Genomic DNA, 21,020 nt, shown 5'->3' with positions numbered 1-21,020 from the left:
GCCAGAGGGTGGTGCATCTGTGGGATTCATTGCCACAGAAGGCAGTGAAAGCCAAGTCATTAGATATAGTTAAAGCAGAGGTTGATAAGTAGGTTACAGGGAGAAGTCAGGGGAATGAAGTTGAGAGGGAAATTAAGTCAACAATGATTGAATGGTCCAATTCTGCTCCTATGTCTTACGGTAACCTTTGCACTCTGACATTCTTACTAATCAAGAACCTATTGTATCAACCTTTGCTCAGACTTCATTATTAGAACATTCTCTCCACATCCACTCTTCAAAGGCTTTTCAGTACTTTAGCAGATTTCAATAAAATCTCCCCTCATTCTTCTAAACTTCAGTGAGTAGAGGCCAGAGCCATCACACCTTTCAATTAACCCTTTTATTTTTGGGATAATTCCTGTAAACCTCCACTGGACCCTCTCCAGTGCCAACACATCCCTTCTTGTATATGGAATCTGTGACTGCCAGGTATAGTATTTACTTCGTGACCTTCATGAGCATGGAATTTCTTTGCACCCTGATGAATATGACGATAAACTAATCTGACCTGAATTGTTGGCCTATGATTAATCACAATGGAGAAGCAGTATCTAGGATGTCACCAAGGACATTAGGAGTCTTTTATTTACAGTGTGTGGAAGACCAATGTACATAGCTGAAGAAGCATGTCTGCTCTCATACTTAGTTCACTAGTCTTCTCTTGCCCCACCTATGGCAAAGACCTGAACTCACATGGACTTCATCAGCTATCATTGAACAAAAAGACCCCTCAAGCCCACCTATTTGCCTGCCTAGTGCAATCGACCTATAAGCATAGCCTTTCATATCCCTCTCATACATGTACCTGTCTAAACTTTTCTTAAATAGGGCTGCATGCTAGCATAGAGCTTTAGGGCGCCAGCCGTAAGATCGAGTTACAATTCTCATGGTTGTTAAGAAGTTCGTATGTTCTCACCATGACCACATGGGTTTCCTCTGGGTGCTGCGGTTTCCTCCCACATTCCAAAAGTTAAGGTTAGGGTTAGTGAGCTCTGGAATCCTATGTTGCCGCTGGAAGCATGGCGACACCTACCAGCACAAGCCATGCTGATTTGACGCAAACATTTCACTGCATGCTTCAATGTACATGTGACAAAGCCAATCCTTAGAAATGCTGCAACTGAACCCACACCTCCCACTTACATTGACAGTTCGTTCTGCACTTGCATCATCCTCTGAAAAAAGAAGTTTCCGTTCAGAATCCCCTTGAATATTTTGCCTTTCATGCTAAATCAGTAACTTCTAGTTCTGGACTCACCGAACCTAAGGAAAAGATCTGGGCTGAAAGTGAATTGTGCTTAACCCTGAGGGACTGCCTCAAAATCTGTCAATAGTCAGGATTCTTGACAGAACATGGAGGCAGGTTACAGACCAGACAGAATTTGACTAACTGCCACCTTCTCACTTCTAAAGGTTGCATTAAGTCACAGGCAAATTGTTAATTGCTTGTATGTTTTATTTCATCGCTCATCATAAAAATGTTTTAGCCGTTACAAAACAGATGGGCACGATTTCTTGCTGAATATGACCCATCATTTCTGAGTGTAACACATCCCTATTTTGCTGCTGTTTGGATTAATACACACACACTGATACCTAGTAAAAGGAATTGTTTGGAACATTGCTGTCATCAGTCAATAAAGCAGGCTGACATTTTGATAATTGTAATGAGGATATTCCAAATGCAAATGATTTTTATTCAAGATACAATCTGTGGGAGCTGGAATGAGAAATCTTACTGTTTGTCTGTTTTGGAATCCTTCATTCTAGTTTTTCACCTATTTTCTCTGTTCTTGAGGCTGATATTCAACATAAATTCCTCCTGGTCTACATTCTCCTGCATTTTTAAATGGGGAGCAATTGAATGATATTCAGAGGAAATTGGCTGTTTCTTTTACAACTTGCTAGAGACTACCATGTAAGTAACAGCATGGAGTTTGGAAGACAAACATACATTCAGTGGCCACCTTATTAGGTACAATAGTGGAACCTGACGTGGTCTTCTGCTGTAGCCCAAACACTTCAAGGTTTAATGGGTTGTGTGCTGAAAGATACTTTTCTGAACACCATTGTGGTAACATGTGGTTATTTGAATTACTGTTGTGGCCATTCTCCTTTGACCTTTCTTATTAACAATGTGTTTTCTCCTGCAGAACTGTCGCTCACTGGATTTAAAAACATTTTTGCCCCATTTTTTATGAACTCAAGAGACTATTGTGTGTGAAAATTACAGGAGATTGGCAGTTTCTGAGATAAACCAACCAGCATGTCTGGATCCAACTATCATTCCACAAAGTCACTTAGATCACATTTCTTCCCCATTCTGGTGTTTGGTTTGAACAGCAACTGAACCTCTTGACCATTTTGAAATACACTGAGTTCCTGCCACATGATTGGCTAATTAGATATTTGCATTAATAAGGTGTACAGATGTTCCTGATAAAGTGGCCACAGAGTGTACGCTGGCCATTTCTGCAAGGGATGAATGCAAGAGTAAGGATATCTTATTGGAATCGTTATTGGGCCCTGGTGGGACCCATCATCTGAATGACATTGGCAGAGGCGGGCTCATAATGGTGCTAAATTGCGATCGCTGTGAAAGGGGACATCTCTTTTTCCTTGAGGGGGTAGATGAAGGGAGGTTATTTTCCTCTGACATGAATGTCTCAAACCAGGGATCATAGTCTCACAGTAAGGAGTGGCCATTCTGGACTGAGAGAAGTATTTTCTTCACCTAAGTATGCATTAAGTCAACAAATTTCTCTACCCACACAGGCTGTGGAGCCTTAATTGCTAAAAATATTCAAGATAGATTTTTTTGTTATGATGGGAATAATGACATTTGGGATTAATACAGGAAAGTCAGCTGTGTTTTTTATGAATGGCTCTGTTAAAACAAAAACAAGATATTCTGCAGATGCTCAAAATCCAGAGCAACACACACAAAACACTGGAGGAACTCAGCAGCTTCTACGGAGAGGAATAAATAGGTGACGTTTCAGTCTTAATCTGATGTTACTCACCTGCTAAGTTCCTCCAGTAAATTGTGTGTGTAGTTCTGGGTTAAAACAAAGATCTGTTCCATTTTTTATGGGCTGAGGCTGGTTTGTTGCAAGTCATCCAAGAGGCCAACAAGGTGTGCTGGTAGTCTATTCAACTGTGCACACCAAGTCCAAAGCTGTCTTCTCACTCCACTAGAGAGGCCCAATACACAGCAGCAGGAAGTACAGTCCTGCTTCGTTTATTCCTTCCTCCAGGCCTCTTTGCTGCTGAAATTGCTAATGAGAAGGAACATCCACCAATTTTCTGGCTGAAATCAATCTACTCAATGCTGGAATCATGCTTGCTGGGTCACTCAATCTCGTTCAATGCAAGCCAATAGGAAATGGGCCCCAACTGTGAATGTTCTCTCAGCTAGAAGGACATGGGTAGCATGTACCTCCGAGATCCTCCTCAATTCACACACTAGCCTAACTTGATCCTATTACTGTTGCATTATTGGTGACAAGTCAAAATCCTACTCAGCATCTCTGGGTACATCTTCACCACATGGATTATATGGATTTAAAAAGATTATCACCATCTGAATTAGAGATGGATGTTAAACACCAGTAATATGAACATCACGTGATGGGAGGGAGGGTTTAGGAATAGGAAGTATCTATGTGTGACAATGAATTTTGAATTCGACATTCCTGGGTGAGGTAGCCAGCCCAAAGTGCCACTGACATGTACCCAACAAGCAGTGATACACAAGATCCAGAAAATACAGAGGGCAGGGAGGGTGGAAATGTAGGGAAGTTTATTCTCACCCTTCAAAGCAAAAGATCAGTTTAATAAATTCAAGGGCAATGCAAATGCAATTGATAGACACAAGAAATTCTGCAGATGCTGGAAACCTTGAGTTACACACACACACCACTGGAGGAACGCAGCAGGTCAGGCAGTATCTACGGAGGGAAATAAGCAGTTGACGTTTCAGGCTGAGACCCTTCATCAGATTCTGCAGAAGCTAGAATAAGGTGTGGCGGTGGGGGGGAGGAGAAGGTACAAACTAGCAGGTGATTGGTGAAACCAGGTGAGGGCGAAGGTCCTGATGAAGGGCCTCGGCCCAAAATGTTGAATGTACATTTCTCTCCATAGATGCTGCCTGACCTGCTGAGTTCCTCCAGCATTTTTGTGTGTGCTACACGTAAATGCAATTGGCTCTTTTGTAGAATGAAAGAGAAAGAACCATTTATTTCCATTTTGACAGCATGTTAAAACAAATATTTTGATCATTATTTTAAAAATTCTTTTGGGAGTAACTGATGGACAATCTTTGCAACTAAGTTTTGGACACTTTATTGCCACAGACTACAAAATCAGTATAAAAGGGTGCCCAACACGAGACCCTGGTGATATATCAGACCGCTGACAACTTTCTAAGCACCTGGAACAGACCTGCACATTCAAGATGAGCACCTAGCAAGCACCAAGGTGTGTGAGAGTCTGCCATATTAATGATTTGTAAGGACGTTATTAAATGCACAGGAGAAATCTCTCTGTAGGAGGCTACGTATACAAAACATACAAATGATAAATACAAAGCCCATTTTAGCTTTTGCTTATCACATAGCCCCATAATTCAGGTACTCATCATTTAAGAACTTGCTTTAGCTAACTGAAACCAACTGCATAGCAATTGTTTTGTAACCAAATTCACCACTGACACATTTGCACTGAAGCACTTTTTTCTGCTTTCCTCCTTCAACGTGTGAAAGTAAAATTGATTTTTAGCGCCTCCTATCTTACAATCTCTCTATACGGTTATAGGAGAAAAAACTGAAGTCTCCCACGTAAAAAATTCACACTGTAAAAATAAAACATTAAAGTCAAAAACAAGAGTCCCCAAAGCCAAACTGTAACTGCATAGTAAACACAACACCTAATATAATCTACACATAAGATGGTTGTTAGTAAATTTAGTTTTGTGCATGCTCACAAAGATGCACAAATTACATCACTTTATGCATCCTGAAGGGTCTTGGCCCAAAATATCAGCTGTTCATTCCCCTCCACTGATGCTGCCCAAGTTCCTCCAGCATTTTGTATGTATTACTCTGGATTTCCAGCATCTGCAGAATCTCTTCTATCAGGTTTTCCAGCATCACTGAATGGAAATGTGAACCTTTTGGATTCCACGTCCAATTCCTTGACAATTTCATCAAACCCTTTCAAATAAAAACTGTAATAAAAGACGCAGATCTTAGAAATCCTGTAAATGTCATTGCGACTTAAAAGTAAACCACAAACCGTTGGTTATATTCTCCTTTGCTTGGTAAAACAAAGTTGTTCAGTAACAGGGGCTACTAAAAGAACGTTAGTACTTATGTTGTGGTACAGCGAACAAGGAGTGATGCATGACTAGAAATTCAGACAAGATGTCAAACAGTTTCTTGCTCTAGTTAAGGCTGGCATTAAAATAAACTCCATAGCATCGTTCAAGCAGTTCTCTGGTGGGATCTTCCTTCATCTGACAGCAGCAAGCTTGAGATCTTTCATTCTGCAGTTCTTTGTGTAACTTGCTGCAACAAAACTGCAGCCAGAGTAAGTCACTACACCTCAAAGTGATTTACTGTTCAGAGGAAGAGCTTTGAGACAAATACTCTCTGCACGAGGACCAATTAAAATGAAAGTGACTTTAAATGTATCAAATTTATTGCTGATGATCACTAACAGGGATTTAGTAACTCTTGTATCCTGAAGATGCAATAACAAGTTTGCTAGCACGCACACATATCAGTGCTGGTAGGTTTAGAACAGCTGCCAGATTGGCCAACCGTTTCTGGTTGACCCAAAGAGTGCTGTGACTTCCAATAACCTTGTTGCTGGTCACATTGCTGGATATTATGATTAGTTGAATGTTTCCAAATGGAATTGGGGTAAAAAGTCCGTTAAAACTTCAACAACTGATTGCAAAGCCCATTGGAAAGAGGACTGAACATCTAACTGGGTAAAACAGGTATCAGGAGCTGGTTGAATGCTGTTGCTGTTTCCATTGGACACCTTCTCATCCTCAGAGAGCCAGGGAGACACAGAAGGTCCATTAGTCGCTCAAAGCTGGGAGCTGAAGGAGGCTGCTTTATGACCCTGTCCTTTGTGCAGCTTCTACACCCCGGGGAGAACACACTGCAGGAATCAAAGGTGGCGAACACCTCTGATGGGTTATGGCGGATGGCAATTGTAATGGATGTGAGATTAGATGCCCCACATTGGACAGCCAGTCCGGTTTCACTTTGCAGTTTGCAGCAGTTGGAGCAGGAAATAGGTGACGGGATTCCAGGCTCCTTCTCCAGGTTCTGCTGGTCAGTCACGTATGTGAGGGAGGTCAGCACCGTCCCCCAGATGCACAGAGCCGTCATTGCAAATCCCGAACCTCTCCTGCTCGAGTCATTTTCTAACGTGCAGCAACGGAGACTTGAGGGATAATCTTGAGTTCTGGCTACATCAATGGCCACTGAATTAAATGACGGGAAAGATTCAACCTTGTGTGAGCATTTCATTGGCTCCAAGATAAACCCTTGATTCAAAACAGATTTCTCGGTGTTCGGGATCATGTCCACCTGGCCCTTTGAGCACATAGCTTGCCGAGCGACAGCGGAACCGGCGATTATTCCTGCCACACTGGTTAGGTACACTAGCCCCAACATGCAGGCGACCTGCAACAAGAAAGGAAGACCGCAGAGATTTTAAAGCACATCTAAAGCAGCCGTGGTTTTAATGTTTCAAATTCACACTCAGTCTGTACAACAATTAGCATGGTAGTGTAGAGATTAGTGTAACACTATTAGTGCACCAGAGACCACCGAGGTACAATTCCCGCCTCTGTCTGTAAGGAGTTTGCACATTTTCCCCATGACCACGTGGCCTTCCTCTGGGTGCTGCGGTTTCCTCCCACGTTCCAAAGACATACTGTTAGAGTTAGTGAGTTGTGGACATATGTTGCCACCTGAAGTGTGACGATACTTGCAAGCCACCCACAGCATAATCCTCGGACCGTGTTGGTTGTTGATGCAAATTGACACATTTCACCCTATGCTTCAATATACATATGACAAAAAAAGCAAATTTTTAATCTTTAAATCATATTTTTCCATTTACAAGGAAGTATCGCTAGCAAGAACATCATTTACTCCCTGCCCTTTGGTGCCCTTGACAGGACAGTATTAAGCTGCCTTTTTGAACCGCTGCCGTCCTTCCAGTGTGCTCTTGGGAATAGAGTTGCAGACATTGACTCTGTGACAATTCAGAACCACTGATACATTTTCCAATCAGGATGGAGTGTGACTTGGAGCGGAACATGCAGGTAATGACATTCCCATATCCCTATTGCTCTATTCCTGATGGCACAGCCATGGGGGCATTCTTTATAAAAATAATTAGTCCATGTGTCATTGATTTATAGGGAAAGGTTGAATAGGTTAGGACTTTATTCCCTGAAGCATTGCAGAATGAAAGGGGATTTGACAGAGGTGTACAAAATTATAAAGGGGCTAGATTGGGTAAATGCAAGCAGGGGCTTTCCATTGAGGATGGGTGAGAATAGAACTAAGGTCATGGGTTAAGGTTGAAAGGTGAAATGTTTAAGGGGAACATGAGGGGGAAATTTCTTCACGCAGAGGTGGTGAGTGTGGAACAAGCTACCAGCCTAAGTGCTGGATGCAGATTCAATTTCAACATTTAAGAGAAATTTGGATAGGTATATGGATGGCAGCGGTACTGAGGTCTATGGTCTATGAGCAGGTCAATGGGACTAAGCAGAATAAGAGTTCAGCACAGACAACATGGGCCAAATGGCCTGTTTCTGTGCTGCAGTGCATTAGTTACATTTTCAAAGTAAACCAAGATCACGATTAAAACATGAGGCCAACTGAGTTCCAATAACATGACAATGAAAGGACTATCTGCTGTGAGAACACCAACTCATACACACAGGGGTTCTGCAAATGCTGGACATCGTCAGCAACACACACAAAATGCCGGAGGAACTCAGGTCAGGCAGCATCTATGAAGGGGAGTAGTCTCAGCCCAAAACAAAGTCTGGAGTACAAAGTCTCATCCTGATCAGAGTCCTGGGTCGATATCAAAGATTGAAGACTGAATTTCGATCAAAGTCGAGGCCCACTGGTTGAAGCCCAGGGTCTGAGAGTCCATTGGAGACAGGAAACTAAGAGGCACCTGGTCCTGGTGTTGGAGGACTATCTTTGTGTGTGAATAGCAGGACAGTGGAAAGGGGCTTACTTTGCTGTTGTGGTTTTGTTGCTGTTGTTCTGCTAACATGGTTGTCATACTACATTGGCACCAGAATTTGTGGCGACACCTGTGGGCTGCCCCCAGCACATCCCTGGGTTGTGTTGGTTGTTAATGCACTTCAGTGTATGATTCAACGTTCCTGTGATATGTAAACTAATCCCAATCTGAATCTAGCATTTGGTGTGTTGGGTAGAAGACAGATGATTTGAGAAGCTTTGAGGTTCCAATTTCTCCTCCTCATTCCGGCTTACTTCCCCTTCTTTTCCGGTCCTGATGGAGGCTTTCAGCCCATAACGTTGACTCCACTGATGCTGCCCAACTTGCTGAGTCCCCTCAGCATTTTGCACTGTTACTTGAGAACACAAGCCCAACCTATCTTGCTCACCTCACTCACTTACCAGCAAAGAGGAAAGTTAACAAAAATATTGTTGCTGTGTCAAGGTTACCTTCATTGCAATGACTCATGTTAGTGAGAAGCTATGAAATATTTTACCGCTATTAAATGCACATTACACTTGCCTACTTAGCTGCTCCCTGCCTTCCCTTTAACAAGAACCAATTAGTGAGGGTGTGACTGGACACTACCTTGACAACATGCTGGTAGAATTCCGTAAACACCTGTTGCCACAGCGCCTGCTCCAATAACACACACAAGTCCGTGTAGGTGAACCAGCCTCTCTTTAATCCCTGCGACTCAGCCACTCTACAAGAAAAAAGAAATTAATTTTATTTTTTTTATTTAGAGATTCAACAAGGTAACAGGCCCTTTTGACCCAACAAGCCTATGGTGCCCAGTTACTCCCGTGTGACCAGTTAACTGTACATCTTTGGATTGCGAGTGGAAACTGGAGCATCCAGAGGAAACCCACTTGGTTATGGGGAGAACGTCCTTACAGACAATTGCGGGAATTGAACCCAGGTCACTGGAACTGTTATACTAACTGCTATGCCACAAAGTGCTACACTAACAGCATTCTTTTGCATGCAAAACCCTGTTGTGTTTTTAGAAGTTGCTTTAAGAGAAGCTGCCTGCAAAAATGCCGCCACTCTAAAATGCCAATTTCTAAGCTCCTGGGATGTCTTTGAAATGAATGATCCAGAGCTAATTGATAACAAGTCCCAATGAAGGGTTGACTTTTCATTCCCCTCCACGGACACTGCCTTTCCTGCTGAGATTCTCCAGCATTCAGTGTGTATTACTCAAAATTTCCAGCATCTGCAGAACCTTGTATCTATGATAACATTCCCTACTGTATGGCCAGAGCTGCTCAGGTATATGTACAGCAAGTATGCACAGTAAATTAAACCCACTGTAATTACAGCATTTTCCAGTCCAGCTACAAATTCTTAATTATGTAACCACAAGAGATTGCTGCAGATGCTGGAAATCCAGAACACCAGACAAAATTCTGGAGGAACTCAGCAGGTCAGGCAGCAACCACTGAGATGAATAAACAGTTGATGCTTTGGGCCAAGACCCTTCATCAGGTATGGAAAGGAAGGGGAAAAAGCTCCATTCTGCCCCCTTCTGGCTTCTGCCCATCTTTCCTTCTGTTTATTTCCTTCCATAGATGCTACCTAAGTTGCTAGGTTAACATGGAACACAGAATGTAACACAGCAAGGCCTTTTGGCCCACAATGTTGTGCTGCCCTTTTTAATCCACTCTAAGATGAGTCTGACTCTTCGATCCCACATATTCCTTCCTTCTGAGTCCTAATGAAGTGTCGCAGCCTGAAACATTGACAGTTTGCCCTCCCTCCATAGATCCTAACTGACCGAGTTCCTCCTGCATTTTGTGTGTTGTTTTAAAAAAAACATTATTTAAAGATGCAGCATGGTAGCAGGCCTAACAAGCTAGTGCAGCCCCATTGTGTAGGCCTCCGTTAGTCTCGATAGACCATGGATTTGCGCCTTGGAAAGTTTCCGGGGCACAAGCCTGGGCAAGGTTTTTTCTTAATGGAAGACCAACAGTTGCCCAAGCTGCAAGTCTCCCCTCTCCACACCACCGATATTGTCCAAGGGAAGGGCATTAGGACCCATACAGCTTGGCACCGGGTTCGTCGCAGAGCAATGTGTGGTTAAGTGCCTTGCTCAAGGACACACACGCAGCCTCAGCCAAGGTTCGAACTAGCGACCTTCAAATCACTAGACGAACGCCTTAACCACTAGGCCACTCGCCAACATGTGCCCCATTACACCTATATGATCAATTAACCCACCCACTAACCTATACGTCACTGGAATTTAGGAAGGAATCGGGGAACCTTGAGGAAACTCACATGGTCACATACAGACTCCTTGCTGACAGCGGTGGGAATTAAACCTGGGTCATTGGCGCAGAATAACTCTATGCTAACTCTTCCTCTACTGTGTTACCCAATACATAATTGTTCTTAATTATATCTCAGCTGCAGATCGCTAAGTAACACTACTGACTCAAGAGTTGTAGATTCACATCTCCTGCTTCAAGGCCTTGAGTACAAAGTTGTCCATTCCAGCTGCTTCAATTGGGGAGAGGGGCTGTCAAACATATGTACCCTCAGGCAGTCTGGAAAGATTCCATGACTTTGTGTATACAAGGGAGTGAAATGGGGTAAAATTCAGGCAGGAGAATAATTGAGAAGCAGGACCAACCAGCACCAGATTGGAGAAGACTCCAATAACTGGAGCCTAGGTCTGCGAGTCTGCTGGGGAAGTTGGGGCCCAGTGTCCGCAAATCCACAAGTCTGCTGGAGGCTGAAGAGGACGGCCTGTCCTGGGGTTAGAGGACTGTGTGTGTGGGTGAATGGGAGGGAGCGAGCGAGGAATGGGGCTTGTTTCACTGTTGTTGCTTTGTTGTATTGTATGTTCTGTTTTGTTATGTTGTGTGTTGTTTTGCCGATCCCTATGGGTATGCTGTGTCAGTGCTGGAATGTGTGGTGACACTTGCAGGCTGCCCCCAGAACATCCTTGCATGTGTTTTTGATTAACGCTAATGGTATCTTTCACTGTACGTTTCAATGTACATATGATAAATAAATCTCAATCTGTTCTGAAACCAGAATTGGCTTTTATGGTCAACTTATGCTCTAACATCCCCTGTTTCTCACTGTACTCAGTTCTGGTTGCCTTACTATAGGAAGCATATGGAATCTTTAGAGAGGGTGCAGAGGAAATTTACCAGGATGCTGCCTGGATTAGAGAGAATGCCTTATGAGGCCAGGTCAAGCAAACTAGGACTTTTCTCTTTTGAGTGGAGGATGACAGGTGATTTGATGGTGGTATACAAAATGACAAGTCATCGGTTTGAGTGAATAACCAGACACTTTCTCCCCCCAGGGTGGAATTGATTAATATAAAAGGGCATAATTTAAGAAAGCACACACAAAATGCTGGAGGAACTCGGCAGGTCAGGCAGCATCTATGGAAATGAATAAACAGTTGACGTTTCAGCCCAAGGCCCTTCTTCTGAACTGGAAAGGTGATTGGAGGAAAGTATAGGGGGAATATCAGGGGTAGATTTTTTAAAACACAGAGTGCTGGGTACATGGAACATGCTGCCAGGGCTGCTGGCAGAGGCAGATACATATAAGAGACTCTTGGATAGGCACATGGATGATGAAAAAAAAAATGAAGGGCTACATGGGAAGGAAATGTTTGATCTTGGAGTAGGTTAAAAGGTTGACACAGCATTGTGGCTCAAGAGGCCTGCAGAGTATTATATTCCATGCTCTTTTAGAACTACAGGATATCTTAAAGTCTTTTTTTTGTTTCCCATCATAACCATCTGTAAACACAGTAAGCATTCCTTGCCAACACCAACAATATAAAAGCACACCTACCTTCCCTCCAGTCGACTCAAAAGCTCAAAGAATTCCTGGGTATTAACGTACAGGTTCCAATCCTGTAAAGCCATGAAACAGAAAATTGTTGAGTGTAATCTGTGACACAGTACACATCGAACCAGTAGGCCTTGCTTCAAACCATGCCCTCCTGAAAGACAGGTGCATGTGAACGGATCTCGTTTAAACACAGGATATCTTGCAGATGCTGGAAATCTACAATAACATACATACACAATACTGGAGGAAATAAACAGGTCTAAAGTTCTCTTCTATTTTTAAAAATTAAAATGCCAGTGTCTCTTTGAAATATATGTATAAACATCCAGATTTGTTTCTTACTCAATGCCAGGCAACTCAAAGCCCTCTAGCTGGAATTGGAATGCTCCATTATAGCATGAACATTACTCCCATTGCAACCACAAAACAGGAGATAACAGAAAGTTACATGGGTTGCTTTATGTACATACAATCAGCCTATGTGTATAACAGTTATTTGTACATTGCGTTTTATAGGATTGTTTTATCTTTTGTTTTTTTTATTCAATTCTTTATACCTAACTGTTTTTTTGTGCTGCATTGGATCTGGACTAATAATCATTTGTTCTCCTTTACATTTGTGTATAGAAGGATGACAATAAACAATATTGAATCTTAAATCTTGACAAGAGGATATATTTGAAAAGGCTGATACATTTCATGTGAAAACCAAGACATTACAGTTCTTCAATAAATCATGCCTGCAATTGTCTCCCAATCTGTGGCTGCATGATTGCATCTTGCATATGTACTCCTACAAGCTCATATAGGACAAGGGCCTTGTGCTTCGAGATGTGCCACTTGTTGGAGATTGAGAACAATGGGACTCCCTGACACTTGAGAGATGTTTGCAAACTTGAAGATACAAGAGAAATACTTTAACCTGGAAGTTTTGAAAAAGTTGTATCCTTAGTATCCACAGTGCTGGTGGTGAGGGGTGGCAGATTGGTGAGTGCCAGGCTGCCAGGTGAATGCAGATATATCTGGGTAGCATAGCAGTTAACATAATGTTATTACAGTGCATTAATAACAGTGCAGAAGTCAATTCTGCTTCTGCCAATGGAATTTGTACATTCTCCCTCTGGGTGCTCTTGCTTCCTCACACAGTCTGAAGACACATGGTTTAGCAGGTGGAGTGGCCTTTTACCATGCTGTATCTCTAAAATTAATATACTGAGGTGAATTTTCAACACTCTATTGTTGGAAGGATGTCAATGCCCTGGAAAAGATTCACACGACTGGTACTATGGATAAAGAGCTTCAGTTGAACAGAGCAGCTGAAATTACATTTGAGGAAAGTTTGATAGAGTGCCAAAAACCAAGAAGCATTTGGTTAGAATGAAAATAAAGGAACAAAGGACAGTGACCAAAGGAGCAACAAATAATTTGCTGGAGAATCTCAACGGGTTGAGCAGCATCTGTGGGAGGAAAGGAACTGTCCGAAACCCAGCATCAGGACTGAGAATGGAGAGGCGAGATAACCAGTATAAAGAGACAGGAGGCAGCAGTGAATGGTGCACTGAGGGGGGGAGGGGAGCAGAGGTGGAGTTGGAAGACAGTACGAGACAGAGACACAAAATTGAGAGGCAGATGATGCAAGGTAGGAGGAGAGGAATGTGAAGATGGGATACAGCTGCTGGAAGGTGATAAGCAGGAACACAAAGGGCCAGAGGCGGACTCTAATAAGTAAAGGAGCTAAGAATGAGAACTATTAAAGATGAATGGCAGATAGAACCAGAACCAATGGTAACCAAAGATAATGGCAAGGAAGTTGGAGAGAGCTCAGGCAGTATTCTTTAATATAGTGTTGTTGAGTGTTCTATGCAAGAACATGGTGGAATCAGTTTCAAGAAAAACACTCAATTTTAAATAATTAGTGCAAGGGAGAAGATTTACAGGATATCAGTAGAATAGGGTAATCTATCTGCAACACGCACAAAATGCTGGAGGAACTCAGCAGTCCAGGCAGCATCTATGGAAAAAAGTAGTGTCAACATTTTGGGCCAAAACCTTGTGTGTGTTGCTCGGTTTTCCAGCATCTGCAGATTTTCTCCTTTGTGGGTAACCTATCAGTGTTTGCATGTGTATGATGAGCCAAACTGTCTTCTTTTAAATCACAGCAATTCACAAGTCCATCCAAGTACAAGTGAATGTTATGTAGAGGGTGCATTGATCTTATTTTCCCATTGTCACTAAGATGACTTTTAGAACAAATGCCAAAAGACTATTTGTTGCTGGACCCATGATCAGGATACAAGCCTGGGATAACCAGGACTGACAACATTAGTGTCCCATCTGAGCGGTGCCATCATTTAGGTAGACTGCACATGATTGATATTGTCTGATTGCTATAGGCAGTTGTGAAGGCCAAGTTATTTGGGTATACTTAAAGTAGAATTTGATAGGTTTTTGATCTGTAAGGATGTCGAATGTTACAGGAGAAAGTGGGAGAATGAGATTGAAATAAATCAATGATGGAATGGTGGAACAGATCAGATGGGCTGAATGGTTTATTTCTGATCCTCTGTCTTCTGGTCTTATGGACTGGATATTTAGTCAGCTCTCTTGATGAATGTGCACAGTGTGTCAGTTGAATAATTTTACGACATTAGGCACTAATTTTAAATGTAAATCCAACAATTGCAGGAGGTTTGGATTATACCAAATACTTCAGCAGTCTTTGCTTCTTTAAGTGATTCTATAAGACCATAAGATATAGGAGCAGAATTAGGCCATTTGGCCCATTGAGTCTGCTCTGCTATTTCTCAGCCCCAATCTCCTGCCTTCTCCCCATATCCCTTCAAGCCCCGTCCGATCAAGAATCTATCAACCTCTGCCTTCAATATACATAAAGACTTGGCCTCCACAGCTGCTTTGTGGTAAAGAATTCCACAGATTCACCACTCTCTGGCTAAAGAAATTCCTCCTCATCTCTGTTCCAAAAGGATGCTTCTCTATTTTGAGGCTGTGTCCTCTGCTCTTAGACCCTCCCATCGTAAGGAGCATCCTCTCCACATTCATTCTATCAAGGCCATTCACCATTTGATAGGTCACCCCTCATTTTTCTGAATTCCTGTGAATACAGACCCATAGCCATCAAACACTCTTCATATGACAAGCCATTCAATTTTCATAAACCTTAGAACCCTCTCTAGTTTCATCACAAATTTTCAAAGATAAGGGGCCCAAAATTGCTCACTATACTTTGTGAGGCCTCACCAATGCTTTATAAACACTACATCCCTTCTTTTATACTCTAGTCCTCTTGAAATGAACGGTAATATCACATTTGATTTCTTCATCACAGACTCAACCTTCAAATTAACCTTTAGGGAATACCGCACATGTGCTCCCAAGTCCCACTGTACCTCAGTTTGTTTTTGCATTTTCTCTCCATTTAGAAAATGATAAACCATTTTATTTCTACCAAAGTGCATGACCATACACTTACCAACGCTGTACTCCATCTGCCATTTCTTTGCCCATTCTCCTAATCAAAGTCCTTCTGTAGCCTCTCTACTGACTCAAAACTAGCTGCTCCTTCACCTATTTTCATATCGCCTGCAAACTTTGCAACAAAGCCATCAATTCCATCATCCAAATCATTGACATATAATGTAAAAAGAATCAGTCTCAACACAGACCCCTGTGGAATACCACCAATCACTGCCAGTCAACCAGGAAAGGTTCCCTTTATTCCCACTCTTTGTCTCCTGCCAATCAGCCACTTCTTTATCTAAGCTGGAATCTTTCCTGGGCTTGTAGCTTGTTAAGCAGCCCCAGGTGTGGCACCTTGTCAACGGCTTTCTGAAAGTCTAAATATACAACATCAAATGATTTTCCTTTGTCTATCCTGCTTGTTATTTCTTCAAAGAATTCCAACAGATTTGTCAGGCAAGATTTTCCATTGAGGAAACTATGCTGACTATGGCCTATTTTATCATGTTCCTCCAAGTACTCTGAGACCTTGCCCTTCAACAACTTCCCAGCCACTGGGTCAGACTAGCTGGCCTGTAGTTTCCTTTCTTTTGCCTCTCTTCCTTCTTGAAGAGTGGAGTGACATTTACAATTTTCCAGTCTTCCAGAACGATTCCAGAATCTACTGATTCTTGAAGAATCATTACTAATACCACCACAACCTCTTCAGCCACTTTTTTCACAATCCTGGAGTGTACTCTGTCATGTCCAGATGACTTACTTACCTTCAGACCTTTCAGTTTCCCCAAGAACCTTCTCTGTGGTAATAATAACTTCACTTCATAACCCCTGACACCTGGAACTTCCACCATATTGTTAGTGTCTCCCACAGTAAATTCTGCACATTTTCAATTGGGCAGACGCGGGAACTTACAATAGCTTGCAGAAAGTTCATTTCCAGAGTGTTGACCACTTGAACGTCCAACTTGCCGGCAGCTCCCCACTCATCGTTAAACACTTCCTCCTCCTCTCCCTCATCGTACAGGTACTTACTGGCCACCATCTGCAACAAAGATGAAACAGCAAGTAAAATGTATTCATGAGACTATTACAGTGCAAGCCACTAGCTCACTTTCTGATCACTGCTGGCAAGGAGTTTGTATGTTCTTCCCGTGTCCCATTGGGTTTCTTCTAGGTGCTCCGGATTTCCTCCCACATTCCAAAGACATCGTGTCCACACCGCACCAGGATACGTGGATCCTGAATTGACCTCTGCAGCCTCCCAAAGACAAGCCCCAGGAGATCATACTCAACTCAAGGGATTGCACTACTACAGCTATCTCTAAATAAAAACAGACATATGTGAACTAAAAGAAATATTAAGCAAAATAACCTAAGAATTTTTAAAGTAGTACATTTTAAAGATTTATAACCATCTCTGATCAGCCTAAGGCATTTGGTAACAGTGAACGGGTAATGTGCAATTCTATAGTACCATATCTTTAGTTTGGGGGCATCTGAATGTTCTTCATCTACTACTAATGACCATAAACTGCAGTATCAGTATTCAAAATTTAGTCTGGGGTAAATGAGAGGAAACTTTTTGCACTAGCAATATGCTGTTGGTTGTCCATCATATTTAACAGTGACAAGAGACCTGTGCAGGTGAGTTTTTGAAGTGGAAAATCCATTGCACTGGGGCAGTTCCATTCTCTCAACCTCAGAAGATTGGCTCCAGTGGTACAAGTAATCATCACAAACTGGGGTCTTCCTTGGTTGCAGCGGATGACCATGACTTCCTTTGTGCCTTGACAACTGCCAATATATTGTACTTGGTAACAAGTTTAAGGTGAATGAGAGCAAGGAGATTAAGTTAGTTTTCTCCCTAAAACATAGCAGGTTAATATACAATCTGAAGAAAAATTATGATTGGAAAGGGTGGAGGCTGCAAATCCAATAGTAATTTGAGAACGAAGGCCGTGATCAATAAGTGCTGCTTTTCGGATCTGAGTCTGGAGGTTGAACCCTAGGATCGGCATATTCAGGGAAGACCCAAATCATCAAGACCAGAGGCTGGAAGCACTGCTAGTATGGTGCCTATGACAAGGACTGGAGCTTGGAAACCTGAAGAAGGCCATCCCATGGTTGGAGACCCGACTGTATTTTATGCTGTTGCATACAGACTGCCTGCTGTTCTACTGAACATTGTGGACATTCTATGTTGGTGCCAGAATGTGTGGTGACACTTGCAGGTTGCCCCCAGCACATCCTTAAGTTGTGTTGGTTGTGAATGCAAACAGCACATTTCACTGTATGTTTTGATGTGCATATGATAAACAAATCTATTTTAATTCTCAGATAGAATAACAAATAAACTCACTAAGTCTTCTTAGACGGCACCATCCAAACACATGACATTTACCAGCTAAAAGGACAAGGGAGCATAAGCTGTTCTCCAAACCACGCACAATCCTGATTTGGAAATATACTTCTGTTCCTTCGTTGCCACTGGATTAAAATCCTGGAACTTTCTCGCTAACAGCACTGTAGGCATACTCACACCTCAACAACTGCAGTAGCTCAACAAGACAGCTTGCTTGGCATCTTCTCAAGGGCAAATGGAGATGGGCAATTAAAGGAAAGATACAATGAACTGCTGGGGAACTCATCAGGCTAGGCAGCATCTGGAGAGGGAATAAGACAGTTCAGACCCTTGATTTGGACTGATGCAAAGGGTTTTGATCCTAAACATCAACTATCCATCTTCCATGAGCCATCAAGAAGCCTGCTGGTTCAAAAACAGCTTCCTTCCCAGAGCCATCAAGTGCTTGGAACCACCTGACATTTTTAACACCACTTCAGACTGCCTCACTTTCTCTCTTTAGTTTGCACTGATACTGTTAACATTGTTGTGTATGTTTTGTTAATTTAAATGCTAATTGATTTGTCATGTCTGTAAAGTATTGGGCTGCTGTAAAGAGATATTTTTGTGGTATTCATATCTGTCTATGTATGCTTATGACAATGAGCTTGAACTTCATTAGCCACAAGTTTGTTGGAATGTCCAGAGAATGTGGAAGGCACTGAAGAAAACCACACATTTTCTTCCTTTATATCTGGAAGAACTAAAGCAGGACTGGTAGAAAGGCTGCTCACTCACCATGGATATTAGAAAGAGGTCAGATGAAGAGATCTGCTGCAGGTACTCAGGGTTTCGATGTCGAAGCCGTTCAATGTAGACGAGAGCAAGCATCATTGCACAAGGTGAGATACAGGCCTCTCTATGGAAAAAAAAACAGACACCACCAGCTTACAGAATTATTTCTGAGAATGTAGAACATAAAATATAGCACAGCACAGCACAGGCCCTTCATTCAGTCTACAATGCTGTGCCAATCTTCAACTTACTCAAAGATCAATCTAACCCTTCCTTCCCACATAGCTTTCCAATTTATGTTTTATTTATGCAGGGTAACAAGCCCTTCAGGCCCAATGAGCCGAATTATACCCATCAAAACAGACAGTGAAATACCGCATTTTGCGTCAAGTCAAATCAGCAAGGATTGTGCTGAGTAGCCCGCAAGTGTCACCACACTTTCGACACCAAAACTCACCAACCCTAGCTGTACATCTCTGAAATGAGAGAGGAAACTGGAGCACCCATGCAAGTTACAGGGAGAATGTACAAACTCCTTGAGCTGGAATTACCCACTAACTATCAAGTGTCTCCTCCCCACTTTACAAAGTACAACTTTTATCGAAGAATGTACAACTTATACACCTTGAGATTTTTTTCATACAGACAGCCACTACGCAAAAAACCCAAAGAATCCAATTTAAAGAAAAAGACCAAAATCACTGTGCGGAGAAAGAGAAAAAACACAATCATACAACCAACAGAAGCAGGTGACAGCATTCTGACCAGATTGAGTCCTTAGATCTGCTCCCTGGAGCAGCTGGAGTCGGCCCAAGCCTTAGTCTCAGTAGCACAGCAGATGAAGCAGTTCACTGCTGAGAGATGAATGAACGTCGTGGAAGAGTGATTAAAATCATCCCTGCCCTAGTCTCTGGTCCCAACACTCAGGCTTCCAAGTCTATCTGGACCGGAGTTTAAATTGCCCAAGCCACCTAGTGGTGCCTCGCTCTAGGACCCAGATACCGGATTGCCCAGCCCGAAGCTATTCTCGATCTCATCAAATCAGATCAGCGCTTGGAACGATCCAACCTTGCAGATGAGGTTGTACGGGCATCGAAACTCATCGGCATCAACTCATGTATTGTTACATTGTTATATTTGAATGAACAGATTTTCCACGATACTCTAGTATGAGACAATAATAAACCAATTCCAATCTCTAACTATTGTCAATTTGCATTACATATCTTCATTATGTAAAAGGATCTTGACAAATATCTAAAAATACATTCACTGCTAAAACAACTGATGACTTTTTCCACACCCTCCTCTCCAAATCGAGCTCATGTTTGTCCTCTTGCCGAAACAATGGTTATAAGACTAGACTTAGGCCATTCGGCTTATAGTCTGTTCTGCCACTCCATCATAGCTGTATTATTATCCCTCTCAAACCCATTCTTCTGCTTTTTCCCCATAACTTATGACACACTGATTAATCAAGAACCTATCAACCTCTGCTTTAAATATACTCAATGACTTGTCCTCCACAGCCACCTGAGGCAATGAATTCCACAGATTTATCTGGCTCTAGACTCATCCACTATAGAAAACATGCTTCCTATGTTCACTCTATCTAGACCTTTCGATATTCAATAGGTTTCAATGAGGATGCTCCCCCCATTCTTCGAAACTCCAATGCATACAAGCCCAGAGCCATCAAACACTCATACATTAACCATTTCATTCACAGAATAATTCTCGTGAACTTCCTCTGAAACATCTCCATTGCCCGCATATCTTACCTTAGCTAAGGAGCCCAAAACTGCCAGTGTGTTCTGACCAATGCCTTATAAAGCTTCAGGATTACATCCTTGGTCTTATGATTCTAGTCCTCTCAGAATGAATGCAGACATTGCATTTGCTTTCCTTACCACCGACTCAACCTGCAAGTTAACCTTTAGAAAGTCCTGCAGAAGGGCTCCCAAGTTCCTTTAGACTTCTGATTTTTTAATTTTCTATGTTTAGAAGATAGTCTATGCCTTTATTCCTTCTAACAGACTGAATGACCATACATTTCCCTACACTACATTTCATCTGCCACTTCTTTTCCCGTTCTCCCAATCAAAGTCCTTTTACAAACTCCCCGCTTACTGAACACTCCATCCACCCATCTTCGTGTCCTCGGCAAGTCTGGCCACAAAGCCATTGATTCAGTCAACCAAACATAACGTGAACAGAAGCAATCCTGAGGAGCACCACTAGTCACTGG

General features: G+C 42.3%; 1 protein-coding gene across 1 annotated transcript in view; it reads right to left on the bottom strand.

Annotated features, from left to right (window-relative positions):
* Positions 1 to 1,477: 1,477 nt before the first annotated feature.
* The window catches only part of cnppd1 (cyclin Pas1/PHO80 domain containing 1), a 58,355-nt gene continuing 38,812 nt past the window's right edge, over positions 1,478 to 21,020 (bottom strand). Inside the window, exons 4-8 of the mRNA XM_073046176.1 lie at positions 18,776 to 18,896; positions 16,550 to 16,678; positions 12,160 to 12,221; positions 8,923 to 9,040; positions 1,478 to 6,743 (exon numbers count right to left, since the gene is read on the bottom strand). Of these exons, the coding sequence (XP_072902277.1) occupies positions 6,030 to 6,743; positions 8,923 to 9,040; positions 12,160 to 12,221; positions 16,550 to 16,678; positions 18,776 to 18,896 (1,144 nt within the window). The 3' untranslated portion in view covers positions 1,478 to 6,029. The remainder of the gene's footprint in view (positions 6,744 to 8,922; positions 9,041 to 12,159; positions 12,222 to 16,549; positions 16,679 to 18,775; positions 18,897 to 21,020) is intronic.

Source organism: Hemitrygon akajei, chromosome 5 (genome assembly GCF_048418815.1).
Source record: "Hemitrygon akajei chromosome 5, sHemAka1.3, whole genome shotgun sequence".
NCBI classification, from domain to species: Eukaryota; Metazoa; Chordata; class Chondrichthyes; order Myliobatiformes; family Dasyatidae; genus Hemitrygon; species Hemitrygon akajei.
This window is presented reverse-complemented; position numbering and strand designations above follow the sequence as displayed.